Source organism: Falco punctatus (assembly GCF_963210335.1).
Source record: "Falco punctatus genome assembly, chromosome: 1".
NCBI classification, from domain to species: domain Eukaryota; kingdom Metazoa; phylum Chordata; class Aves; order Falconiformes; family Falconidae; genus Falco; species Falco punctatus.
In genome coordinates this window covers 116,868,851-116,896,090 of record NC_137580.1, presented here as the reverse complement: position 1 = coordinate 116,896,090, position 27,240 = coordinate 116,868,851, and the positions used below count along the sequence as shown (strand labels likewise).

Here is a 27,240-nt window from a genome sequence, read left to right as displayed (position 1 = left end):
ATCTCGTGTAATAAATGGTCCCTTCCTGGGCCATGCATCTTCCTGCTGTTTAAAGTGCCAGGCGGATCTGGCAGACATTCCCCAGTTCCTACCAGTTTACAATGAGCAAGGGGTGATGTCTGCCTGAGAGCAACTTCCCTGATGCAAGTCAGGGCTGGTAACAGACATGAAGGTTTTCCCCCCAGAGAGTCATCCCCTTTTCCACCAAGCCAGGGGTGTTTCAGCTGCAGTAGCTCACAGAAATGCTCCTGTGTGTTAAGTGGAGAAGGACAGAAGCAAACATCAGAGGGTGAAATCTCTTGTGGAAGGAGCAGACCCCAAGGTCAGCATCATCTGTAGGTCTTCCCTCACCTGGCCCCTGAATACCACTCCTTTATTTTGAGCAATGGACCTGGCTCTAGTGCCTTGTTCTGGGAGGAAAAAGTAAAACAAATTTTAAAAATTCAGTTGGTTTTTTGTTTGTTTGTTTGTTTGTTTTTTTAGCAAACAGTAGACCTCAGTCCCACACGGAGAGGGAACTGTGAGCAGAACAGTGATCAAGCATCCCTGAGGATGTGCCTCAGTGTAACTGTCTTTCTATCTGGTGTTTTGGGAGAGAAGGAGCAAGCTCCTGCCCTGAGCTCTGAGACAGTGGGATGTGGGTGTCAGCGGTGCTGAAATCCCTGCCCAAGAGAGCAGAGGTCGCAGAACATGGGGGCTGGTTTTTAGCAGAGGAAGAACCAGAGGACATGAGAGGAAGGGAAAGAAACCTGCATTTGTTCAGCTTTCCTTTAGCGCTGAAGAGTCCCGGTCCTGGACGCAGTGGTCAGTAGCCCTTGCTGGCACGGGGGCGTTGCCCTGCTTCGGTTGCCAAGTAACCACCTGAGCATCTTCCAGCTGCCCCTGGCAACCGTTCCGTAGGCACGGCTGGGGCAAGGGAGGCCCAGGGAGAGCAGAGGCCAGAGGCACCCAGGGTTCACCCCCTGCCCAGCTGCCTCCCCCCGCACCGCCGAGCCCTCAGGCTTGCAGGGTAGCTCCTGGGCTGACTCGGGAGCAGTGCCGGGAGGACCTGGGCTCTCTCGGCCCTGCTGGTGGCTGGAGGAACGGCCACCGTGGACGAAAAGGAACTGTTGGACTATTTCTGCATGCAGGACAGGCAGAGCCTCCTGCCCATGCTCAGGTGAGGGGCCTCCTCCACCTGCCTCCATCCCCTTCATCCTTGTCTCCTGCCTCCTCCTTTCCACATCACAGCAAACTCCCATCCCTTATCTCTACTGCTTCTGTCTCCTCTTGGCGCTGTTCCTGCCTGTAACACCCCCTTTCTCTGCCACTGGGATCCCTGCTGGGGAAGGGGGCCATGCCATGCTGCCAGATGGTATCTGAGGCGGTGCTGGGTTGCTCTGCCCTATTGCCTCACCCGGGACGTGATTCCCAGTGGAGTGACAGAGCAGAGCAATTCAACACCTCGCCAAGGTACTGGATCCAGTGTGTAACCTTGAGAACTTGTGTGGCAGGACACAGGGACTGTCATCAGAGGATGCCGTGTCCCTGTTTGTTTATCTCCAGAAGAAGAGGAGAGAAGCTAGACTGATGCAAAATGCTCTGGAGGTGAAGAAAGAGGTGAGACAGGTGGGAGGGTGCTGGGGCATGGTCGGGAGGGCTGGTGGGTTTTTGGAGGGCAGCAGTGGGAGGGTGGCTGGCTCTAGGTGAGGGCAGCCATGTCACGCTTGCCCTGGTGCTTCTAGGCCTTCAAGGAGAGGATGAAAGCCATAGCCTGCCAGTGGAGGAACCTCCACATCAAGGAGGCTCAGCTGAATAACTACAAGAATAAATTTAAGAAGTTTCTCAAGGTACACCTGTCCCTGATCAGCTCACTTGACATGACCCTGAACCACACCAGCACCTTCTCCCCTCCCCTTGGGACCCCACGTCTGGCCAAGCCTCCCTTGAGCCTGGAGGTGCAAGGAATGGGATTGGTAGGGACGGGGATTTGCACCACAGATGTGGAAAGCCCTGGTAGGACTTGGGTACGAGGAGCTTGTCCTGTACCAGTGCAATCTCCTGAGGATCCCAAACATCCCCCAAGAAGGGTCTCAGCCTGTCCCCACTGTTGACACCTGGGTGTTTTCCAGGGACAGATACCAGTAGGTCTGAAAATCAGAGTGCAGTCCCAGGTGCTTGTCTCCAAGACCGAAGGGCCAAGGCAAGAGGGATGGCCCTGCTAAACAGGGAGGGAAAATGCTCCCAAGGGTGCTCCAGCACTGGCCTCTCCTCTGTGAGGGTATCTCCTCCCAGTGCTGTTGTGTGACCCAGCTCCATCTTCCCTTGGCTTCCTTTCCCTCTGTGTGTGTGTGTGTTGGTGGGGGAAACATCACGAGGAAAATGATAAGAAGCGAATCCAGGCCCTGCAGAAAGCCATCGGGGAGAGAGAGATGAAGATTCAAAAGGAGAGTGAGCTTTTGGAAGCCAAGAGGCAACTGGAAATCCTGAAAAATAAGCACCAGAAACTCTGCAACAAAGTGCAAAAGTACTCCATCTTCACCAAATACCTGGAGGATGTGGTGAAGGTCTCACAGGTGGGTTTGGACGTGAGAGACACAGATCATGGCCTTGAGGAGAGCCTTATGTGGGTGTTAAACCTAGAGGAGATAAGGCAAGTCCAGGGAAATCATAACACTTGGTCAAAACCAGAGACCTCAGATGGGATGGGAAGAGGTTCCCTGCAACCAAGGTGAGCCAAGGGGACCAGAGTAAGGGGAGAAGAACCAGAAAAGGAGGTAAAAGCTTAAGAAAACAAATAAAACCTGTTAGAAGGGGGAAAAGCACAGGGCTGAGGGGAATGGGCACCCCTTTGTGTCACTATTTCATGTCACATTGAGGGTTGGGGAGAATTGAAAAGCTGCCCGGGAATGGGAGCCCAGGCATTTGTCAAAAACACTGTGCTCCCTCTCAGGGATGCCCGGGCATCACTCCATGCATTGCTTATATTCCTGCAGGCCCAGCTGCTCCCCGCCCATGCCTAGGTGCTAGCACTGGCAGTTGCAGTCGTGCTTTGTGTTTTATCAGAGCGCAGCCCACCTGGGGAAGGGGTGCAGCATCTCCCTTGCTTATGGCAGTGACAGCTCTGGGAATGGCATGGTGGGATGCCACCATCCAGAGAATGTGGCAATGCTCACAAACCACCTGGGGCCATAATCTTGTCAGGAAGGGAAGATCTTTCAGCTGGGGGAGGTGTTGTGGTAGGGCAAGGCAGGGTGCCAAACAACAGGAGACTTGCCATCATGATGAGGGGAGCGGGATTACTAACACCAGGAGTCCTGTTCTGCAGTTTGAGGAGATCCAGGAAGTCATTTGGCGCTACAGGACGCTGGTGATGAAGCACAAGGACCTGCTGCAGTCACAACAGAGGTGTAAGGAAATGTCTAAACAAGCCCAGGAGTTCCTGGACCACTATACAGCAGAGAAGGAAGCTGAGATCCTGCAGTACGAAAACGAACTGGTGCAGCTCCAGCTATATCTTGACCAGGTTCAAAAGGACGTCCTCTCCTGGGTGAGAAAATGTGGGATGGGCAGGGGAAGATCTTCAAGGCCTGGCTCTGTAAAGACTAGCTGATGGCTCATCCCTAAGCCATGGGGTCATGGCAAGTCCCAGTAGCAGCCTTTGTGACTGGAGGAGATGCTTAACTGCATCCCTCCAAGGGGTTGTAGAATGAAGAGTGACAGACCAGGTCTGGAACAGGTTACATCAGGGGTTAAAACAAGGTCCTTGCAAAGCCATTATGATCTTTCAGTTCTTGCATGAACTCCTAGCCAAAAGGGATCAGCTATCCAGGCTTTTTGGTCTGCCTCGGCACAAACCCCAAGCGTACTCTGCCACGTGCCCATTGGGTTTGTTTAACCTGGCCGTACTCGTTTCCATGCACCATCCCTGCAATTGGGCTTCAGTGGGGCAAGTCTCATGGTCACCACTGCTCATGGCTCCGGCCTCAGAGCAGACTTGGTTTTGCTGGTTTTTATTATTTGTTTTCATTCTTCGCACAGCATCTGCCCACCAGGGGCTCACCCCTTCTCTTCCCTCCTTACTGGTCCAAAAATGACCAGACTGGTGATAAACTGGGCTGCAACGAGGCATGTCAGTGTGTAGCCAGTGCTCAGTGTGCAGAACTGCCCTCTGCTCTGCTGGCCTCTGCTCCTTTTGCGTTGCTCTGAGGGGGCCTTGCCAAATCCCTTTACTGGACACTCCAGACTCCAGGAGTTGGGTCCCATCAGGTGAAGCTGGTCTGGGAGGGTGGCAGTGGGATCTGCTGCTCCCAGGGTATCAGCTAGCCCTACCGTGGGGAGTGCAAATGGTGTCTGCAGGGCAGACCCGCCAAAGGGAGGGCTGCAGGAGCTGGCAGAGAGATGGGCAGGTTCCTGGGGCAAGGAAGAGCTGTGGTGGTTCCTGGATCTGCTCCCACCACACGGACCTGAACCACTTACAGCACAACCCTGGGCAAGGATAGGTTCTTCCTAGCAAAATAAATGAAGTGGAAGTTGGGGTCTTTGCTGGGGCATGTCACCATGCTGCATGTCTCGTCTCTTCTCAGGAGGCTTTCTGGGCTGACCTCCAGAGCATTATTGTCAAGGAAGCCCTGAGGCTGAGGCACATCAAGGTGGGCATCCACAGCCTCTTCCAGCTTGCCAGCATGCAGCTGAATCTGAACCTGAACGTGCCAGCAGATGACAGCCACAGACAGCTGACCATGGTAGAGCCAAGCCAGACTCTTCTCCCCGGCCAGAAGTGGTGCAGTAATGACTCTTAGCTGCCCAAAGGGAGGGGAGAGCCCAGTGAAATTAGTGTGCCCAGCAGCCACCTTCCTTTTCACCTGGGCTCTCTCTTGGGCACAGGGAGTGGGCAGAGGACACCAGGCAAACCTGTCTGGTCCCAGGAGGTGGGGCAGGGTGTGGGTCCCTGTGGGGGCAGGAGGAGTGGGAGCCAGGCAGGCTGGGGCAGGGGACACAGATCAACCTGTGGCCAAGGTTTGGTTTCATTCACCCTTGCCCTGAACAGCACAAAAGCCCATTCTGGTGGTGCAGATCCAGCAAGGCAAATGCCTCATCCTCCTACTCAGTTTGGTTGGGGATTTTTGCTCTCCAAAAGTGCCACCAAGCTCCCCTCTGCCTCCGGTTCCCATCCCTGCCCTGAGCTCTGCCATCTCTCTTCCCCACCCTAGATTCAGCAGCTTATCCAAGACCTCAGAGACATCTCAATGGAGGTAAAACAGAAGAAAGTGTAGAACCACGGGTGAAGCTATACCTACGGAGCTGTGAGGGACCAATATGACCTGCTCTGCCAGCAAAGGCTCAGCAGGGTGGGAAGGGAAAAAGGAGGACAGAGAGCCCTACAGATACCATAGACTCCACCATAGGTTATACCTGTGAAGTCTCATACCTTTCCAGCTCCTCTGTCCTGCACTGTTGCTGACGTCTTTTAAACTATTAAAAATAACCAAATATTTTAAGGTGTCTTAATTTCCTGGGATGATTGGAAATACCAGAGCACTCCCCCACCACCACCCCTGCCAGACACCATCGGTGTGCCTTCCCTGGCAGATGGGATGCTGCCTGGAGATGGTGTCCCAGCAAAGCATGGGGAGAGCAGGCTGGGACAGGGACATAGTCTCAAACAGGGATTAGTACTGGTGTTCACGTTTGGATGTCCCAACTCAGCCTAAGCTTTAAGATATTTGAGAGGGATGTTACAACAGGGTGGGGGGACTCTGCCTCAGGAGAGCTTCAGAAATTTTCCACCGCCACAGCCAGCACATCTGTGGATGTGGATTTCTCTGCGCAGCCACATGCTCTGTACTAAAACTCACCCTCCTGCTCAAGCTGCTAGGGAAGGTGAGAGAATGGGTGTAGGTGAAGGATGAAACGGTCAGAGCTGTTACTCCGAGCATTCAGCTACCCAGAGTGAGGAATACAACACGAGGACTAACAGTGGCTCTGGGGACACACTGTGGAGTTCAGCCTAAGCTCAGAGTCTTTTGGGGAAGAGCTTTGAATGGGCCAAGGACCCAATGACATGAGCTCACAGATTTTGAGGCAAGAGACCATTGACACATGCTCTTGCTCCCTTCTTTCCAGTAGTTACTTCTGTCCTGTGCCAGTGCACTCAGCTACCGCGTCCTCCAGACAAGCCTGAGTCCAGCCGGTCCAGGTTCATAGTCCCTGGGAGTCACTCAGGCACCTGACTCCTTCCTTCAAGAGTGAGGAAGGCACAGATTAACCCCTTCCCTTTCCCCAAACCTGTGCTTTCACGAGTGACAAGGAAAAAGGATGCACCGCAGAGCTGGTGGTGGCTGCCTGCTTGGAAAGGAGGAAGGATGAGTTCGTGGCCGGAACACTCGCTGCAGAGTCTGAACAGAGGATGCTCCCTCCGTGTCTTCGCTGTTATCTCTGCAAGCTTGAGTTCCTAGGGATAAACTCAATTAGAAACACAGTACCTTAGGTCAGGTCTCAGCAAGAACTCGACCAGGAAATCCAATTTCCCTCAAGCCTCAGAGCTCAGACCCATGTTGGGCCATCGAAGCTTAATGAGTTACCGTCCATGAGCAGAAAATGACCCTGTGCAGTGTCCCCAGTGTGACGCCAGTACAGAAGAAAGCACAATAGCGAAAGCCTCCGCTGCAGAGGCAAGGGTAGTAATTGCTTCTCAGCTGCTATATGTGGCAGAAGAGCTCATTTCTTGCTGAAACCTTGACATGTAAATGCAGTGTGGGCCACGATATGCCCCGTGTTCTTCTAAATAGTTCCCCAGAGCAGTGGGAGGTGAGTGGCAGTTTGCATTTCAGCTGGCAAGGAGAAGTAAAAGCTGTTGCAGCTTTACACAGCCACCACGTGCCTATAGTTTAATGATTCTATTCATTCTGTAGAGCAGGGATAAAAACTGTCAGAGAGGGGCAGCTCCTCAAGGGAAGGAGCTAAGGTGACAGAAGGGCAGGCAGAGGGATGTCCTCACCGGCAGGACGCAGCCCCGCGGTATGCAAGCGGGAGCAGAGAGCTCGCTGCTGCATCCGTGATTCCCACACTAGTCAGCCCAGCCTGACTTTTTAGGATCTTGTTTCTGTTCCGCTTCAACCACCCTCCTATGACACAGCCTGAGACCTCTCTCCGCAAAGGTCCCAGGTGGGGAAAATATCTACAACCCAAGCTTCCAACAGACATTTATTTGTTTGGGATGAAATCAATGCACATGAAACAGTGTCGCTCCCATGTGCTGCGCACCTCTGCCATCAGTGAAAATACAGACCAAAGAGTATCATATGGCCAGGACAGCAGCCTGTCTCCTTCTCCATGACCAGCCACACAAACACAGCCAGTAAACACAGAACAAAATGGGCCAGGACCTTGCCCATCTCCCCCCCGCCATCCTCCCTGCCAGCCCAAGCACTGCTCAGCAGCTGGAGTCTGGGTCTTGGGGCCTTGCGGGGTGGAGGGAGGGATGAATTAGGGGCCCGAGTCCTGGATCGAGGGCTCTCCCCTGCCTTTGGCTCCCTCTCAGTCCAACCAACCGACCTGGCTTAGTTGCTCATCCTTCCCCAGAAGACCCTGGAAGGCAAGGATAGCAAGGAGGGGCTTCTAGGTCTTGAGCCTTTGGTCAGTGTGGAGCAAAGCAAACACCCATATTGTACCACACGTGTGACTGCAGAATGACCGAGCAAAGCAGCCACTGGACAGTTTCTGGAAGAGCAGGGAGCCCCATTAGCTCCAGGATGGATGCTGCCAAGGTCTGTCACCCTTGCTTGGCCAACAGTCCCAGCTGTGTACTGCATCTCACTCCGTTACACAGGGCTGGCAAAGCAGAGCGGAGCTCTCTGTGACCTAGTTGGCCCCTGTGATCTCCAGGGTGCTCCCTCCAGCCCACACTGAAGCCTCCCCCAAGCAAGGAGAGCACGAGGAGCTGGCAGGGGGTGGCTGTAGGAGGCTGTAGGACATTAACAATCAGCAGCACAAACTAAGCAGGCTTTAGACTGAGGCCACTGAAGTCAACTCGGGTGACATGAACCAAAGCGTCACTTAAAGAACAGGTTCCCACACAACGAGTTTTCTGGGAGTGATGATAAAGAAATGCAGGAGGAATTTGGACCTGCTTATGGCATTGCACTAGGAAGGATCCCGCTGCATTGTGTTTTATAAGGATGAATATGGTATTAGGGGCCATGGAAAGAGGCAAATGAGTTGTGACCATCTTGCTGGCACGGGCATGTCAGACAGTGACCCAGGCAGGAACACCATCTCCAGACCCTACAGCAAGCTGCAGCAGAACTGAGTTGGAGGAATCAGCATTTTGGCCAGAGGGCAGCCATACAGATGGGAGGCCACCCCAGGCCACCCAGTGAAGCCACAGCAGCCTACTGGGCAGTAGGGCAGGCAGGGCAGGGGGTGAAAGGGGGCTTAGCAGATCTGGCTGTGCCACCTCAGCACAGGTGGATACCCAGAAAGGACAACAGAAACCGAGACTGGGTGACCTTGGGGTGCCATGAGTCTTTTGCACAGAACTTTACATCCAGCTCATGGTGCCAAGCGCAGAGGCGCTGGCTGGGGCACGGGAGTGCAGGACTGAATGCCCTCTTGGCAGTAAGAGTGTTTCTCACCTGCTGTCTCCACCTTTCCCTGACATTTCCCCAGTCTCCTGTTTGGTTTTCATTTCCCTCTGCATGTTGCCCTGTTCTTCTGAATGTTTCTCCCTTTCTCTTTTGCTTTAATTTCCTCCTCTTTCTTGGAGCTGAAAACCGAATCCAGGAACAGTGCGGTGGGGAAAGCGATGCACCTGCCCCACGGTTCAACACACCAGGTCTGTGCTCAGGTGACAACTTCACAAGAATTAGCCCTTCATCCAGCTGGCTCTGGGGACTGCCCTTCACGCTTTGCTCAGCTCCACCCAGAGCCATACAGCACCTTGCAATAAAACCGATGCAAACACAATAAAACCCAGACCGGAGACATTCCCCACCAAGAGCCCTCAGGAATCATCCCGTAGAGACTCACAAGGTGGTACAAGGCTAGGGATGAGACATCAGCTGTGGCCACAGCATGTCTTGGATGGTGGAGCACAATGTCCTCCGAACATCAGCTCCCAGTGCTTTTTTTATTGCTCTGTCCAGGTAAAGGACTGCACCAGTCCTCTTTGTGCTGGGCTTGCTTGCCGCTGCTGCACATACCTCTTCCAAGCTGAGCTTGGGTGGAATTCGGTGTTTGCTGATGTCAAAGAGGAGACGACTGCTGACATGGCACCAAGGACACTTGCCACCATTCAAGCCTGCACCAGCCTGCTTCGGAAGTCTCTTCGGTGGTGGTGCTGCAGTGGGAAGCATGAACAATGACGGGAAGTTGAACCTCTCGGAGGAGAGCAGGTCGTGGACTCTGGCTGGAGACCTGGGGAGGAAAGACAGGAGATAGGAAACTATGGGTTGCAGCCATGGATCTGCTTGGTGCCTCCCTAGAGCAGCAACCCTGCTTTATAGAACACCTAATGCCAAAGAGACTAACTCTTGGGTGTGAGCACCAGGTGCACTTGAATGACAAGGACACTTGGCCGACAGCTCCCTCCTGTATGCGCTTACAGGGAGATGCAGTGGTGTCGGGGTACACCACCTGCAGTGTGCCTGGCCCCTCTCCTCCCTGCCCTCCACCTCTCTTCCCCCTCCGCCCAGCTCCCTCCATCTCCTTGTCCTCCTCCCAGCCGCTACCACTGCCACTTCCCTTCCAGCCCCTCTCTCCAGGCTCGGTGGGGCTCCAGCACTTTTCCCTGACGGCATCCCCTCCAGAGAAGGGCTGCAGCCTGGCAGTCCCTCGCCGTGTGTGTGTCCCAGATGCTGATGCTCACCCAGCCCACACAGGCACTTGGCCGTTGTAGCACACCACAAAGCCCCCCTTGCCCAGCCCAGCTTCCCGGGAGGTGTACGCTACCGTGGTCATGTCCTGTGCAGAGGGGCTGGGGGCTGGCCTACATGATGGAGCAGGTGAAGCCACAGCACTCCTTGAGCAGGGTGAGGCCCGTTTTGGTCATGTACGGTGCGGAGGTTTGCTGTCCCCTGGAAGTCATTTTCTTCTCTTTGACAGGAGCTATGGAAAGAGGAATCGGTGTCTGCCAGGTGATAAGGGCACATGCCCATTGCTGCTTCTTAGAGCTCCTTTCAGGGCTAAGATGCTGACCCTCCTGAGATCCCCACCTGGGCACGAGCTCCTGCACCCAGGAGGCACATCGCCACATGCGCTTCGTGGGTGTCCACAGGCAGGACACAGGCACAGGGACCATGGGCTGGAAATTCCTCCCACTGCACCGCAGAGGTGCTCCTCCAGCAATGACGGAGGCACAGGGGAGAGGGTGGCTCGCCGTCAAAGGCCATGAAGAGAGGAGGACTGGATGGACACAAGTTGTGACCTTGGGTAATGGTGTGATGAAATGTAAGGAGCTGGTTGGAAAGGGTCAACTGAAGTACATCAGCTATAAGAGGACACCTACCCATCCCCGTTCTCCCAGGAGGCAGTGGCTGGGGAATGCCAGGAGGGAAACGGAAGCGTAACATCTGTACCAATTCGGGATGTTTCCACAATGTGATCTCAAGCACCAGCATCCCCCAGTGGCCATTTCCCCACACCCTCCTCCAGCACAGACGGCCTCCAGGTAAGCTAGCCCCATGCAGAGCAATAAGACCTTGGAGACAGTGCTTAGGAAAGGGGAGAAACGGCCAGGGAGGTTCAACACAAGGAATAAAACTCATCAACCACCTACTTGCTTTCTGGAGGTAGCTTTTGGAGAGCTTACTTTGCAGGAACTCTGCCATTTCCTTGTCTTCTTCCCTTTCCCTATGACAAAGAGATTGGTTACCACTCAGGAGAGGAGCAGCAAGGCATCCAGGAGCATCTGGCAAGGCATGACACAGACGAGACTGCACTGCCCTCAGTACAAGAAGAAATTGCACCCAGCTACCTGAGCCTCTCAAACTCCACGTCATCCACCAGGAAATCCCGTGTTTCCACCAGCTTGTGTATCTGCTGTACCAGCTCCTCTTCCTTCTGTTTCTCCTCATTGGACTTCTCGTTCTCTGCAGCACAGGGAACACAATTAAGACACCAGCAGGGTCCATCCTGCCCATACAGAAGCCAAACTTGCTCTGCCTCTGCTCAGCCCAGCAGCAGACATAAGAGTGGGGGTAAAAGCCCACCCAAAGTAAGCACCCGCATCCAGAGGCAGGCTGCTAAATAAGCAACAGCCTCATCCAAAACCACCCTGGCTGGGAGGAGACAGGCCCGGTGTCACCAAACTTTGAATTTTTAGCTTCTCTCCAAAATTTTCACAAGGCTGAGCACTGCAAGATGCAACTGTGAGCTTTGCAGAGCGGACAAAGGGCTTCTCAGCAAGGTGACCTCTCTGGTGGGAGACAGCTGTGGCTCCTCCAGGGCCTTCACCTGCACTGCTGAAGAGGCTGGGTACTGGGTCTCAACGAGCTCAGAAATGTCAGATCCAGGTGTCACCATCAGATCCAGGTGTCACCGTTCAGCCAGGATGTGCTTAACCCACATTTCCCGTACCTGCACACCCAAACGGTCTCAGCCTGGCTTGGAGCTGTGTAGGGGTCCAGAGACCTCTGAGCCAGGTCCTCCATGTGGCTGAGAAACCAGCCAGGATTCAGGTGCACAGGGAATTGCCACCAGTGCCCGGATGCCTTGGGAACACTGCACACCACCATTTACTCCATACATACAGAGACACAAAAACCAATACGATCCGCTGGCTTTGTAGCCTTATTCCATTGCTGAACACGGTCCCAGTGATCTCATCTTCTACATCTGACCTTGCAAACCACTGTCAGCCCCATTCCCACCCCAGCGACAAGGATGACAACTGTCTACCAAGCTATTTTGAAGGCATTAGTCTTAGCTGTCACTTGAACCCCCAGACTGACCTACCTTGAGCATGGTGGAACCCACTTGTGCCCCATATATTTGGGCAGTGAGTTAGCGAAGACCTGGAAAACTCTCACATCACTTTGGAGTCATGTCCGGTATAAACTGGTACTTAATGGTAAGTGGGATATGTGAAGAAGATAGACAGGGCTAAGGAGTGTTAAATACAAAAGGAGAGCTACCTTTAGGTGGAAACGATGACTGACTGTGCTGCATCTATTTAATACCATTTCTGAATTCAGCAGCCAGCCCCAAAATCAATCCAGCACAGCGTGGATCGATCTCCAGTCTTCCTTCAGCTAAATAAAAACACAGCAAAATTCACAGTATGGAGCAAACCCCGCAGGCTGGATCTCAGCAGTTACCTCAACTATGTATTGATTCATAGTTTAAAGTCTGCTACGTATTGATCGGAGGTGCTGCTGCAGGACCTGGATAGGAAGAACTTCTCATAATCATCATGTTGTTAGAAACATGCCCAGCAAACAGAGGCTTCTCCTACGGCCACGGCTGGTGCAGGGAGTGAGCTCGAGCTTTCTGGCAGAGAAAACTGCTCCCGACTGAGGCCTGGCCCGCAGCTGCTGGTCTTCTACCATGAAGAGTTAATGCAAAGTCGCCTGGCCATGGCACTGCCTCCGTGCAGGAGCTCCCACCTGCCTGGTGGGAGTGGGAGCCCCTGACAGTGCCACTTGGATGCTGTACAAATCGGAAACATCAGGCTGCCCACAAACAGAGCAGCTATTTGGAGCCAGTTAACAACCTGCATTTCTGAGTCAGAGCATGTCAGAGTTAACATACTGCTGTATAAACACGCACTTCTTTTCTGACTTGCCTATGTCAGAGTCCATCGTGACCACGATATCTCTGAATTATTAAAGGCACCTGGGTCTGGTGAGATTTCAAGCCACGGGTCTGGCTGAGCTCTGAGTCAGCGCTGACATGTTTGAATCTTTGGCTGAACTGAAGCTCACCGCCCATTTTTACAAATGATCTGCTGTGATAGTCTCACAAGACCAGTGATTCGCAGGATTTTTCCAGCACAGTCTGATTTGAGACCAGTTATAGAGAAGATACAAAGAGCATCCCTGATGCAAGCAGCATTTCTGCTCTCTGCTACATCTGGGAATGCTGAAAAGGCTAGAAATGAAGGACCAAAGCAGATGGAGGTAAACCAGCCACATATCTCCAGCTTCAGAAAGTTTATCTCTGATCCTGACCCATCGTTTAGGTCAAGTCTTGTTTTATGAACCAGTTGTTGGAATTGTAAGTCCACATGGGATTTGGGTCTATATTTTTGCAAGCAGCTCCCATTTTTATGGCAGAATCCTCCCCTCCCCTGTCTGAACCTCCCTCTGGATGCAGCCAGGTTGTATTAAACTGATCAAGACCTGCATATTAAGCAGCGTTTGGGCTCTAACTGCATGCTGAAGATTCACAAGCAGACACAGCACAGCAACACTGGCATTAGAAGGGGTCAAGGTTTCTTGCTGCGCTCGGCTTTGAGATAACCTTGGGTACGGCACTGACGAGCTGAGCTGCTGCTCTGGAAAACACACACAGCCGGTGCCTCGTCTGCATCGAGGCATCGCCCCCTGCGACACACTCACTGATCCCAGCGAGCGCAGCACCTTCAGAGATACCTGTAGGGGAAATACCTGGGGTCCAAATCTTAATGCTTGGATGGGTACAAAGGAGCGGGGCTCTGTCTCCCATCTGGTTCTGAAATAGGATATAAAGTCCTTACCGGGGGATGGATGAGGATGTCCTAGGAGGAGGCAAAGCCTTACGAACAGTGATGGATACAGCTGGTGGGGAAGCCTCTCTTGCTCATTCAAACCCTGAGCTGTTTGGTGTGAGCTTTCATTTTAATATTTCAGCTCAGGGGGATTCTTTCGAGAAAGGTTTGGCCTTTGCTGGGATGTGGAGGGACAAGGGTGGCATGGGCTGTGACAAGGACATGGAGTGACCCTGCTCATGGTGGGTGACAAAAGCAGCATTTCCTCCCAGCTGAAGTTTTCACATATGTTGCCCCAGACTGTTTTCCTCTTTTCAGCATCCCAAATGATGAATTCACCTAAATCAGGGGCGGTGCCAAGCCCCCTGGCGTGACATCCCCCTGGCACTCAACTCCTGTCCTCCTCCTATACCAGACCAATGCTCTCTCCTCAAAGGGTTTTTTCTATTTCCTCTGCCCATCAAGCCCAGGCCTGGACAAGGACTCCCTGGCAGTACTGCAAGCAGCAAAACTCCCAAGAAAGATCTCAGGTCAGACCCAGGGAGCCACGTTTCTCGTTGCTCATGATGCACAGCCTGCAGCAGCAGTGCCTGCGAGCACCCCGGGGTGGGAGCTGCTCAAGAGCTTCTTGTATTTCATGGAAACCTCTCTGCTGATTGCAGCAGCAGGGTGCAGTTCTCTGAAGCTTTGCAAAGCCTTACCTGGAAGAGCTATGAGTTTTTGAAGCTCCTTTTTCAGCCGGCTGATTTCTTTACAAAGCTGAATGTCATCCATCCTGCAGAGACACAAATTAAACCACTGAGGGAGTGTCTGGGAAAGGAAAGGTTCAAAACCTCTAGAGCAACACCCAGCCAACGCTGGAAGGCAATGCACTCAGTGCCCACGGCAGGGAGCACAGATTTACCTGCTTTTCCATGGGAAATGGCAGCCCACTTCATCTCAGAGCTTTTGTTGGAGCTACATGTCACTGGTTGTTGGCAAAGAAAGTTTCATCACTAACGACAATGAAGCCTTATTAAAACCTGGCACATCCACCACAAAACAGCAGCTGTGTTTCTCCTTCTCCCATAAAAACAATCCCCAAACAGCAAAATCCAAAAACAAGTGGAAGCTGCTGCCACATTAAAAGATCTGACATTTTTCTATACTGCCTTTTTGCAGAATTAAAAAAGGTAGAAAAATAAAACACAACAGGAGGAAATGCACAAACTTTGCAGGTGTCTGCTGAGAAACAAGGTCATTTCAGCCAGAGAGAAGGTGTCTGCCGAAGCCGCAGGCAATGGCATCATCTCTGGCTCAGGCCACACAACAGCAGCAAGACACCCATCAGGAAGGGCTCAGCTCAAATGCCAGCAGCAGCTGCCGGTGGAGCAGATGGGGGACGCGCGTCCCTGTCTGTGCTGGAGGCAGTTTGACACAGACACTCAGCCCCTCCATGGGTGTCCCAGCTCAAGGGCTGCTCGCTAGGGCTGGCAGGGGAGACTTAGCCCAATACAGTTATTGATTCATTCTGAAAAATCCCATGCCTATGCCCTTGCTAAAGTCATGCTTGAACAAGACCGAGGAGCGATGGTCTCTGGCCATGATGACCATCAGTGCTTCAGTTTGAAGAGCTTTATGCACTTACCTGCAGTGAGGGAAACCCCATGAGCAGACAGTGCTCACGGCTGAGACCTCTCTCCACCACGAACCAAGCCATCCTTGAGGATCTCCCCTGGGTAGGTGACACCACAGAGGACAAGACAAGTCACGACTCCAATAACCCTCAGTGCTGCCTCTGGTCTGCAGGCTGTGCTCCCCACCTCCTGACCCCTCTTGTGCCCGTAGCTTCTGGCTTTGGAGACCTCCTGGCTTTGCCCTTTTGGGTCCTTTCCTCAAAGTCCTCCTGCTTACCGCCAGCAGCTCCTATGGCAGAGGGGCTGGGGTCAGGCAGCACATTCAGATGGTCCTGAGTAACTCCACCTGCAGAAAAGGGGGCTCCCATCATCAGCCTGGGGTAGATGTGGACACTGAACCAGGACCATTTCCCTATGACAGTGCAACTAATCCACTGATCCCTCAGAAACATCTGTATCTAAGGGCTCCCTAGACCCTACAGGCTTGTGACTGCAGCCCTGGATGGTTTAGACAACAGACGTGGGCGCCGAGCCATGAGCAGTCTGTGCTGGGAAAATACTCAGTGGCACAAACCTCTCAGCTGGAAAACAGAGATGTCTGTACAGGATTTGGCCCTGCACTGCACTGTGTCTTGCCTACATGGGGTGAGATGGGAAACATTTTCCCCCATTAAACATCACATTCACTGACCAGTTTCACGTAGAAGCTGGTGAGCACCAACACAGCAGGGCGCAGAGCTCAACCTGCCTGCACCGAGCCTCCAAGAGGAGCAGCGTATCCAAACGTTGGCTGTGAGGAATCAGCCAACCCATTTTTCACCTATCAGAGGCACCATACATCCTCCTAAGCCCTACCAAGCACCCCAACATCTTCGCATGAGCATCCCAAAGTTGTCCAAGCCTTTGATCCAGAAGGACTTCTTGGATGCTTCACAGGGCACATCGTCCAACCTGGGAGAGCCCTGCCTAGATTTCTAGCAAGCTCCATGGCCATGAGTGACAAGAAACCATAACGCATGATCTGTGTCTACAGATAATACACGATTGACCTACGAGCTGGTGCCACCTTGAACAGATGTGCCTTTGGTTCCTTTTGAAGCATGCGTTACTAGAAGCCCTGTCTGCATCTTAAAAATCCCGCTGGTCCTTCCACTGAGTCATGCTGTCCACCCCTTCTGGGATGAGTCATATTTGCTGGAGCTACTTGAAGATGCAGCTTTGTCAGCTGAGCCGAGGACACCAGAAATATTAGTAAGGGAAGGGAAAATAAACAGACTGATGAAGAGGGACCCTGTGAGAGATTGCTATAGGAGATCATCTCAGGTAGAGGAGAAGAGTTCCTCTTGGCTCTGTCAGATTTTTGATCCATCTGCCAGTGTCTCCATTTGTTTGCACACAGCATCGAGCAGGTCCATCGATGCCAGCGTCTGAGCGCTGCACATGGAGAACTGGAAGGTCTGCTCATCATTTTATTGCCTGCTCATAGTCTTGTGGTGGCTAAACCCTGAGTTTAAACAAAGAACACCAGTGGGGAGATCTGCACATGGGCAACAGGCTGATTGCTAGTGATACACTTATTAAAATTAAAATAAACAGTCAAATGATAACTGAAATATTACTAAATTGGAATGTAATTCTGCAAAAAACAATACTGAGAATAATAAATGAGCAATAATAAAAATACTCATTTCAATAAAACTTGGAAGAGGTTGCAAAGACATTCACCCAGAAGGCTGCTGCTGGAGCTGAAATTACCTCTACCACGGGGGATAAAACCTCCAGCAGCATCAGCCGTAGCCATGCTACCCCTGCCTGCCCCCGGGGAGCAGAGCACTGAGCGGGTGGAGTGTGCAGCTGCATCTCGCAGGGGGATTTCAGATCTTTCTTTTTACCCTATAAAAGGAGAAATATTGGGAGCGTCATTGTTTTCCAGAGCACACACATCTCAGAAATGTGGGAACATTTTAGTTTGGCATTTCCAATGAGAAGAGAACACTGATTGCTATCAACTGACCAGAGAGGTCATTCCTCTGTTTGGCAGCTCATCAATGGAGATGTCCATCTCCCTGAGCCCCACAGCCCAACCAGCTGGAATATCACATTTTTTTCCCATTGGGAAAAAAAATTAAAAAAGCTCTTCCAGCCCCAGGTCCCCATCCTTTTTAACCCTGTCCTGTAGAACCCAGGACTGGGATCCCTCTTCTCCAGCAGCGATGCTCAGGGAAGCCTCCAGCTTTCTCTGCCTTGCAGAGCCACGCTCCTCCCCACTGCTGCGCTCTGCAGAGCCGATGCTCGAGTTCCCCACAGCACCTCCAAACCACTCAGACATGTCATCCTGGCATTTCCAGCTTCCAGGTGATCACTTTTGCAGCCATGCCCACCCTGATACGTGGTTTCTGTAGGCAATTTGTTTTTGTTTTCCAAGTGCAAGCCAAAGAAGAAAACAAATAAAGGGATAAGAAAAAGCAAGAGATGTGAGTTTTGACAGAACCTGTGAGATTTAGGTACTGGTTGCCATGGAAAGCATTTAAGAACTACACTTTACAATTTCCAAAAATCCTTTTCAACAATATATTCAGGTAGAAGATGCCTCAGAGAGGTCACCACTCCAAATCTGAGCCTCTAAACCATAGTCCAGCTCACAGCTTCCCCAGACAGTGGATTTACACACGCATTTCCCAGCTTTGGTGATCCCTGTATCGTAGGTACCAGTGGGGACTCGGGCACATTAAGAAAGCAGCGTATCAAGCACTGCAACCCAGTAAATACGATCTTGGCCATTACCAGTAAAAAGTCCCAGGCTTTGTGTTGACCTGACAGCATGGGATCTCAGGATTGGGCTGACTACAGCAGTTTAGTGGTATTAAAAAGCTTAATCAACCCAGACTATAATGCTAGTCAGTCCTTTTCCTCCCAAACCATAAAATCTCCCGATATACCCAGGCAAAATGTTCTTTATCACCTTAACCGCTGGTTAGTACCACTGCAACACAGTGGCTATTTGATTGCTTTAAATGTAAAAAGCCTACAAATTTTTCAGAAAAACTGCTTTGATTATTGAAATGGACCCTGGAGAAAACCCTTCTCTCCTTATCTGGCTGCAGAGGCTGCGCTGGGAGTGGAAAGCAGGATGCGGCGTGGAGACAGGCACCAGGCACCGATGCTGGTCCAGCCCTGATGTGTCCTGATGGCCCCAGCAGCCAGGGGATGGAAAAGAAAAGGAGAAACTGGGAGGATGTGTAATACTTCAATAAGCAGAGAGTAAACTGTGGTCGTGTGGCTGTTCAGCAGCTGCAGATCTGTGTGCTGGGGCAAAGCAGTATCCCCAGAGAGCAGCAATAAGCCACCAAACCTCAGGTCCCTTTCCAAGCCCAGCCCAAGACCCATGCACTGAGAAAGAGTATGGACCCACTGGGAAGATGAGGTGCTTGTGGTTGAACATGGGTAACATTTAGTGTAGTTAAACCTGTGTTATAAACTCTCTGTATAGAAATGGGCTGGCTCAAATCATCACAGCAGCAGTGGCAGCTTTGTAACAGGGACCCTTGCTTCAGAGAGCAAGGCCAGAGCGATGGGAGAGGCTGCACTTCCATGTGGAAAACGAGGTGTAAAGTGGCCTCAGCTCTGCCCATCCCTGGGGATGATCTGTGTTTGATTGGGCAAGCAGAAAACGCTGGGGAGACTGGAAAGGGAGGGCAGGTACTCACATGTAGCGCAGCTCTGACTCCCTCCTCACTAGGATCTCCCTGATCCTCTCGATTTTGAAGAGCTCCCCTTCGATGTCATCGATGGTGGTGGTGGAGTCAGCCATGGAAACAATCTCATCCTCTGGGAATGAAAGGGGAGCCACGTTAGCCAGCCAGAGACAGCAAACGGGTGCTGAGGACAACGGGGATCGCAGGGCTGCCGCGAGGACCCCCCTGCAAACACCAAACCAGTATAACCACTAAGCACGTGCAGAGTTTTACACTCATTTCCAGACTCTATGCTGCAAGAGGAGGACAACCCAGCAGGCACACGGAAAGTCACCGACACAGGGAAGGGCACAGAGCTGCCGGTGGCTGCATTTTGCCTTTGTTTCTGCTTCACGTGAGGCCGGGCGCTGGAAGGGCTCTGTTCACCACTGCCTTAGCGTCTCTGCGGCTCGGCTCGCTGAGCACAGCTCCAAACACACATGCAATATGCATAAAGTGTCTGCGTGAAAGAGGACCTCAGAGGCCAGCAGGCCACCTCGTCTGAGCTGGCAGCTCTCTGAGCCTTAGAAACAAGCATTGTTTCGCCTGCCTGCACCACCTTTGCAGCACACTGTGCTCACACCAGTGCTGGGCTGGGCTCTGCACTGCTGAGAAAGCCCCGAATTTCCAGGGGTCTCCCCCTCTGCTGAACAGTGGCAGGCCAAGGGAGCTAAAAACTGCCGGAGCGAAGGACAGGAATGTCCCCTTATTTTTCCAGAACCATGCAAGCCTCTGGGATCTCCAGCACAGAGACATGAGCCTGTGTGTGCACCCTCCTCCCCTCCAGTGCATGTGAGGAACAAATGCTGAGCCCATATAGCACAGAGCCAAGGAGTCATGGAGGTAAAGTTCCTACAGCTGCTCCCCTTCCATCACAGGCTAGGTGAAGACACACATGCACACACCCCCCATCCTCCCCAACTCACTGGGGGAAAAAGCCCCCATGGTACCCGGCAGGCCAGTTCAGCTTCCTCATCCTCTGGAGTGCCGAGTGTCACCTCTATAACCCACTTGGGGAAACTGAGGCAGAGAAAAGCGATGTCACTTGCTCAAGGCAAGAGTCAAGAACCTCACAGCAAAATGCAGGAAAAAGGGGCTGTAATTTATATCTTAAAAAAGCACAGTGGCAAGCCCAGGGACAGACAGCACAACAGCCCAGCAACCTCGATCTGTTGCCCTGACCACCAGCTCTGCCTTCCCCGCCCCCCTCCACTGATTTACACTGAGCTGTCCCTCTGATGTCCCACTGGTTTGCACATGACTGTCACAGAATCACAGAACAGCCGGGGCTGGAAGGCACCTGGAGCCCACCTAGCCCACACCCCTGCTGCAGCAGCTCTCCTAGAGATGCTGCACAGAGCCACATCCAGGCGGGTTTGAATGTCTCCAGCGAAGGAGACCCCACAGCCTCTCTGGGCAGCCTGTGCCAGGGCTCTGCCACCCTCAAGGTGAAGAAGTTCTTCCCCATATTCAGCTGGAGCTTCCTGCGCTGCAGTTTGTGCCCCTTGTCCTGTCACTGGGCACCACTGGAAAGAGCCCGTCCCCCCTCCCCCCCCTCTGGGCCCTCACCCTTAAGGTATTTGTGGACAGTGACAAGGTCCCCTCCCAGTCTTCTCCCCTCCAGGCTAAACAGCCTCGGCTCCCCCAGCCCTTCCTCGAAGGGAGATGCTCCAGTCCCCAGATCACCTCTGTAGCCTCCGCTGGCCTCTCCCCAGTCACATCAATTTACTCGAGTATGCTGCACTGATTCACACGGTGCCCGCGAACCCACAAGTCCCACAGCGGCTCCCAGTCCATTTTATGGGGATAACTGAGGTTTTGCTCCCACCTGCCAGCCTGGTCTGGCTCTCGGAGACACATCACTGAGCTTGTTATCAGCAACATTCAGCAGCACATTTATCACACACAGGCTAATCCGGCTCTCCCGTGATGCACACACAGCACAGGTTGAGAAGAGGGGGCTTAGCAGCTACAGCAAAGCCAGGCTATGAGAAAACATCAAATACCACAGACATCAGGGGCGAATTCTGCTCCCTTTGAATCTCACAGGGCACATCGCCCCTCCGAGACTTTGCCTTCCAGCAGTCCTGGGACTTGCCCCATGCAGGGACAGAGGAAAGCACAGCCAGGGAGCACCGACTCCAGGAGCAGGATTTTCCAGGAGCCAAGGGCTGGGAACTGGAGATGTCAGAGCTCGAGCTCTTGGCTTGGGGATCCCAAATGGGACCCAGGCCAGTACTGAGGGTTACAGGGGAGGAAGGGACCAGCATGAAGGCACAAGACAAAACACTGCATTCACTGGTCCTCTACCCATCACGTAAACCTGCTTAAGAAATCCTTCCCAGAGTGACGCATGTTTCCAAGGCTGCTGGCAGAGAAGGTTTATTAGCCAAAACATGAGTGGTTTGGGTTAGTGTGGCTGCTTTGGAGAACAGTTTTCTGCTGTTTTTGGCTTAAAAACTCATGAGGACTACTTGGAGATTATCTCCCTCTTCCCTTAGCCATGAAGGCCACTTTCAGCTGACACCAGCGTGCTGAATCTGCACTCGCTCCCCACTCTAAGCTGTCAGGATGCTCTCAGGAGCCAGCGCCTGCTCAGGACAGACTGGTGAATACATGGGTTGGATGAAGTGTGGGGTTGGATGCGCTGCCCTCCATCAGCTCCTGCTCAATGGCTCTGCTACGAATTTGCACAGAAACCTTCCCATAGCCTCGTTTCTACAGGCCTGAAGGGAGTTGCTAGGGGACTGGACTGTGGTTGCTACAGGACCAGGATGCTGTTGCTAGGGGACCAGAGTGCAGTTGCTAGGGGACCAGGATGCTGAGGTCCCTAGTCCCAAGTACCCTGCTGCTCTGCCACCCCAGAGCTCCTCTTGCCCGGGATATTTTGCTGCACCTGCACCCAGTGCTGCTGGGCAGCTGGGGCTGTGAGCCAGGGACCTCCCTGCCGCTGCCGGTGGGCACGCAGGTAACGACACACGTGAAGGTACTGCGGTGCAGCCGGCATGTGCTTGCAGGCAGCCACCCCCTGGGGTCCAGCTGTACTTCAGTGCAGCTCTAGACCTGTCAGAAAGAAGCTGCATCGCTCTAAGTGTCGCTTCCGTGCCCAGGCTGAAATGACAAGGCTGACTATTTTACAGATGCACCAATAAACAAAGCTAGGAGCTTACTGCAGCCCTCATTAGCCAAGGACACATCTAACCGCCGCTAGGAGCACAGGCGTGGGCCTGGGGGAGGGGGCCTGTCACTTCTGGCCTGGGTGGGTGGGTGAATAACCCAGAATACCTTTGATCACTGGTGATGGAAGTATTTAGCTGATGTTATCAGCCAGCTGTTTCCCAGCAGGTGAGTGCAAGGGTTTGAAACAGGTGTCAGTATCGCTGCTTCTTTCTTCTCACCCCAGAACCTCATTAGCAGAAGCCATCCCAGACAGGAGAGGAGAATCCTTGCCTGTGTACATGAAAAGAGGAGGTGGCAGTGCTGGGTTGCTCACCTCCATCTGTGGCAGGAGGCTGGGATGCAATTTCAGCCCACAGGCAGATGCCCACAAAAGCAAGAAAGCTCCTGGCTCAGCTCTGGGTGGGTTCCCATCAGAGACAGGGAATATGGTGTGGTGGGACCACCCTGCCCAAGGGAAGCTGCCCTCATGCACTTCCCCAAAGTCACCTGCAGCCTCCTGCTGCAGGTCAGGAGCATCCTGTGAAATGGGGACCGCAGACAGGTCTATACCACGCAGCAGAGCAACGGCTCCAGGGCTCAAGGAAGTTAGCCTGAAGGCACCTTGGCTGTGCCTTCTGTGGCTGGGCTCATGGCACCCTCCATCCCTCAGGCAAGATGTGTCCTCAGGCACGCCAGGGAACTGCTCACTAAAGCAGTAAGTCCCAGACAAGAAGCTCTAAGAGGACAGCCATGTGCCTGGAGCTGCTTAATTCAGCACAGAAGCAGAGGGAGGGCAGTCCCAGGAAAATGCTCCTGCACAATGAAGCCCTTGGGAGGGAGCATCTGGAGAAGGGAACACAGAGCTATGCCTCTGCACCAAAACCATCCACAAAACCTCACAAGAAACCAATGAATCCATCCAGGCGACTAATCAGCAGCTGATAGGACAGGAAGGTGAACTTGCTACTGGAGACTCCTTCCATCCGCCAGCAGCTGCCCAGGACCACAGGTCATCATGCCAAGACCTGAATATCTGAGCACAGGGGCTGGAGCATGGGATGAATGGGGAGAGGCTGAGAGAAGCAGGGTGAAACATTGCTCAGACACTGGAACAAGGATCAGAGGGACTGTGGGATCTCCACCTTTGGTCCAGGATACCTCCTGGACAAGGCTGTGAGCAAGCTGATCTACTAAGCCTGCTTTGAGCAAGGGGTTGAACTCAGTATCTCCAGAGTTCCTTCCTGATTCAAATTCCTCTGCGATTCCATGTAATGAGACAATTCATTTGGATGTGCATGGATATTCCCTGCTAGCTCAGGAGATGCTTTCTCCAGGCAGATATGGAGTGATGCTGAGCTCGCGAACACCAGCAGCTACAGACACGGGCCAGGTCACAGCTTTCCGGAGACAGTGGTGAGACCAAAGGGTGCCGTGCACCCACAAACCTGGGCGATGGCAGTGACACCACACAGCAGTCATGGATGGCAAGTACAGACCCTCAGAGCTCAGGAGGGATTAAAACCCAGCACATCTTGCAAGCAGATAGCTGGGCAAAAGGTCTCATTGGAGATGGTTTTGCCGAAGAATGGGTTTCTTACACCCTCCCTAAGTGCCTGGCACCAGCGAGGGCCTAAGGCAGGGATGTTTATTAAGCTGTGATCAAACTTACAGTCCTGAGTCTCCCTTTGGGGCTGGAGAGGGATGACGCCTGTGTGCAGCCACGCTGCCCAGGGGTCCCTTTGCTCCCACAGCTGCACACACAACAGCGCACACAGATACAGAAATCAAGCTCACGCTGCCCAAGCCAAAGGACCCCCACCTGGCACCGTTTCAACCTGGCAAACCGAGGAAGGGGAGAAAGCTTTGATTTCAACTTGGACATGCTCTAATCATCACACATGGCCCAGGGCAAGCAAGTATCACTAATGAGGAGTATAATAGCCAGAGACTCCAGTCCATATGGCCTAGGTGAAAACATTTAGACAGCCAGCAGCAAGCCTGAGATGAGTCACAGCAGCAACCAGCACACAGTTGAATTTCAAGCAATTTACTTCATGATTAAAGTTGGGTGATTGATTGATTGATAGTCCCCTGAGGGAGGGGGGGGGCAGAGCTCTTGGGCTTTATCTCAAGAGGACTTTAACTCAGCCATGTGCTTTTCTCTGCCACAAAAAGCAGCATGAGCAGGGGGCATTCAGCCCATCAGCATCAGCCTTTGCTCCACAAGTTCAATAATGAGAGCAATGGCAACCCACTGCCCAGCTCTGTGACAGCCCTGTTCAGAGGGGTGCCGTCCCCACCACCCACACTGCCTGGCAGGAGGGACGCAAGCCTCCAGGACTGCCAATGCATGGCCAAGCATGCTGGTCCCAAAGGACAGGATCATGCTTAGATGGGAGAGATCGCAGCTACTGGCAGCCTGCAAACTGTGGCACTGTTTCCCTGCCAGTGCCTCCTCTAGTAAACCAGGGAGAAACGTGCAGCCTTGGCCCACTGCAGCAAGAGGGGATTTCTCCGGCTGTGTTTGTGCAGCCCCCGGCACAGCCAGCACCATTGGGGCCATGCTAGACAGCCATAAAAAAGACCAGAGTGAACAGGTGAGGTACCCCGGCATGCCTTACAGGGGGTATCACCAGGGGTGTAGCCCCTCTGCAAGACCCCACTGCTGTGTGCACACTCCCCTGGGTCACCTCCTGAGCACAGGCAGGGCAAGAGGCTGTGTGTGCTCGGTGCTTTGCAGGGCTGGCCTGAGATTTCCTGGAATGGTAGCAAACAGCAGAGCAGCATTCAAGGAACAGACGCCAACCGTTGCCACGTTCTTGCCCACCACGAGGGTCCCCCAGGAGCTGGGAGTTTACAGAACTGCATTGAACCAGAAAACATCGCTGCCACCACAGCCCTGCTCACAGGCTACCCAGGGGGGATGCCCGGGCCATACCCAATGTGGGTCCAGCAAGTGTTTGACCCTTCCCTGGACCACCCTGATGCCACCCAGCTGCTAGGAGCAGAGGACCCAGGTGGTAGAAGGGCTCCCCAAGGGCAGGCTCTCCACATAGACACTTCCCAGGCAGGGGAGGTGTAGGAGGGAGGATACGTGTTGCCGTGCTGAAAGGCACAAAGGAGAAGGACAAAACTTCAGACCGCTCACCAAGCAGCTGAGCAGCTTCACAGGCAGCACCCACACACCACAGTACCAAGCAGGGTGCTGGAGTTCCCTCCATCCCTCCATCTCCAGCTGCCTGTCCCTATCCCGCTGGGTGCAAGGGGCTGAAGGGGAGCCGGGGGGTAGGGAAGGGGAGAAGTTGCAGGCACATCATGGCAGGGGGACTGCAGGAGCCTCCCCTGCCCAGGATGCTGCCCACTGCCCAGCACTGGGCGCCTTCCTCCCACCCCAAGGTCGGGGACTCCCTGCCTCCCTGTTTCATACTGGAGGAACTGGTCAGAGAGGAGAAAAGACAGCGAAGGGCAGGGTGTGCGCCCAGGCTCCCGGTCCCAGCCGTGCCCACAGCCGGGCATGGCAGCCCGGGGCCGCGTCCCTGTTCCCCCAGGCCATCCCTGCCCTCCAGCCATCCCCCTGCTCACCACCCTGCCTCCCCTCCAGCCAGCCCCTTCTCTCGGTCCTTTCTCTCCCCCCCCCCAGCCCTTCCCTCCCTCCCCCCTCCGGTCCGTTCACCTCCCGCCCCACTCCCCAGGGCGGCGGCGGGGGGCTCCGGCGGTGCCGCTGCCGGGACGGGGAGCACCCGCCGGGCTCCCTTGCCTGGATGAAGCTGCCGGCTGGTTCCCCGCCAGCTCCCCGGGGCTCGGGGTGCCCGCGGAGTCTCGGAGCCCCCGGGGTCGGGGCAAGGAGGGGGGGAGAGGGTAAGTTTGGATCCGCCGTGCTCACCTGGCCCCGCTCCGGCGGGCGGCCAGCGGGTGGACTCCAGCGCTCCGTACCGGGGGGGCGTCCGGCTGCCCTCCATGCCGCAGCCCTGCCCGCCGCTCTGCGCGCCGCTCCGCCGGGGCGGGCGGGGGCTCCCGCCGCTCCGCGCCCCCTGCCGGCCGCAGCGCCCGGCACGGCCCGGGGGTGGGGGCCCGGCACGGCCCCGGGAGCGGGAGCCCGGCACGGCCCGGCGGTGGGCGCCCGGCACGGTCCCGGCGGTGGGGGCCCGGCACGGCCCCGGGAGTGGGCGCCCGGCACGGTCCCGGCGGTGGGGCACCCCCCTTTCTGCCCCAGCGCTCAGCACTGGTGTTACGGCTCCGGGACTCGGCCACCCGCGGTATCGCTCCGAGGGTCAGACACGGGGCACGGCCCCCGTTTCGCCCATGCTGGCTGTGTCACCCCACAAGACCCCCAAAACCCGCAGCAGTAAAAGCATAACCCCACCCCACCCCCCCGCCCCACCGGCCCAGCAGGAGGGGGCTGGAAAGCTATTCCCAACGGGCGAGCCCGGGGGCACAGGCACTGTCGTCCCCCGTCCCCCCCCACACGGCTGGGCTTCGCACCCCCCATGTGGGCACGCTGTGGGGTCCCCCCACCAGGACATGGCGTGGAGGTAACAAAGGGCAGCTGTGCTTTTCTGTGGAAGAAGCTTTTCCCTATGGAAAAACACAACTGCAAGTGTTTAATAAATGTTCAAAGGTACGTGGTGGTCCAAAATTCAAGGGTTGGTTGGCGGCACCCTCAGCAGCGGGGGTCTCAGCCCTGAGTGCTGCCCCTCTCCTCCCCCAGCCAGGCTCTCCTGTGGGACACCGCAAGGACCAGTCCCACCATCCTGAAGGTTCATCCCAGCAAACCAGTATGGGGACGGTGAGGATGGGGTGTGGGTTGTAAACCTGCTCGTGGGGTTTTATGCTTCTCGCTCACAGATGCCAGAAGCACTTACTCCACTGAGGAGTCACAACCTGCTGCCCTCGGTGGAGACACATGCCTCAGCACCGCCTTCCCGAAACACACGGAGGGGACAGGCATCCTCTGCCAGGACGTGCCTGCAGGTGACACTGATGTCCCCACACTGGCTTTGTGCAAGAGCACAGGTCCAAGGTGAGGGCAAGGGCTTTGCCAGCGGGCTCAGGGACACCCCACCTT

At 54.2% G+C, this 27,240-nt stretch overlaps 2 protein-coding genes across 3 annotated transcripts in view; one reads left to right on the top strand and one right to left on the bottom strand.

Annotated features, from left to right (window-relative positions):
- The window catches only part of CCDC42 (coiled-coil domain containing 42), a 176,405-nt gene extending 171,890 nt beyond the window's left edge, over positions 1–4,515 (top strand). Inside the window, exons 2-3 of the mRNA XM_080367618.1 lie at positions 340–2,555; positions 3,308–4,515. Of these exons, the coding sequence (XP_080223744.1) occupies positions 2,412–2,555; positions 3,308–3,592 (429 nt within the window). The 5' untranslated portion in view covers positions 340–2,411 and the 3' untranslated portion in view covers positions 3,593–4,515. The remainder of the gene's footprint in view (positions 1–339; positions 2,556–3,307) is intronic.
- A 2,657-nt stretch (positions 4,516–7,172) lies between these two features.
- On the bottom strand, positions 7,173–26,236 carry LOC308054553 (bMERB domain-containing protein 1-like). 2 transcript variants are annotated; one of them, XM_080367589.1, is made up of 7 exons: positions 26,059–26,236; positions 18,990–19,110; positions 14,368–14,441; positions 10,955–11,069; positions 10,757–10,830; positions 9,931–10,086; positions 7,173–9,396 (listed from the first exon to the last, which is right to left on the bottom strand). In XM_080367589.1, exons 1-6 carry the CDS (start codon positions 26,132–26,134, stop codon positions 9,968–9,970), a joined length of 579 nt encoding a protein of 192 aa, XP_080223715.1. In that variant the 5' UTR covers positions 26,135–26,236; the 3' UTR covers positions 7,173–9,396; positions 9,931–9,967. The 2 variants fall into 2 exon arrangements, with proteins under 2 accessions (XP_080223715.1, XP_080223716.1); XM_080367590.1 differs by having other exon boundaries at positions 10,790–10,830.
- Positions 26,237–27,240: the final 1,004 nt, after the last annotated feature.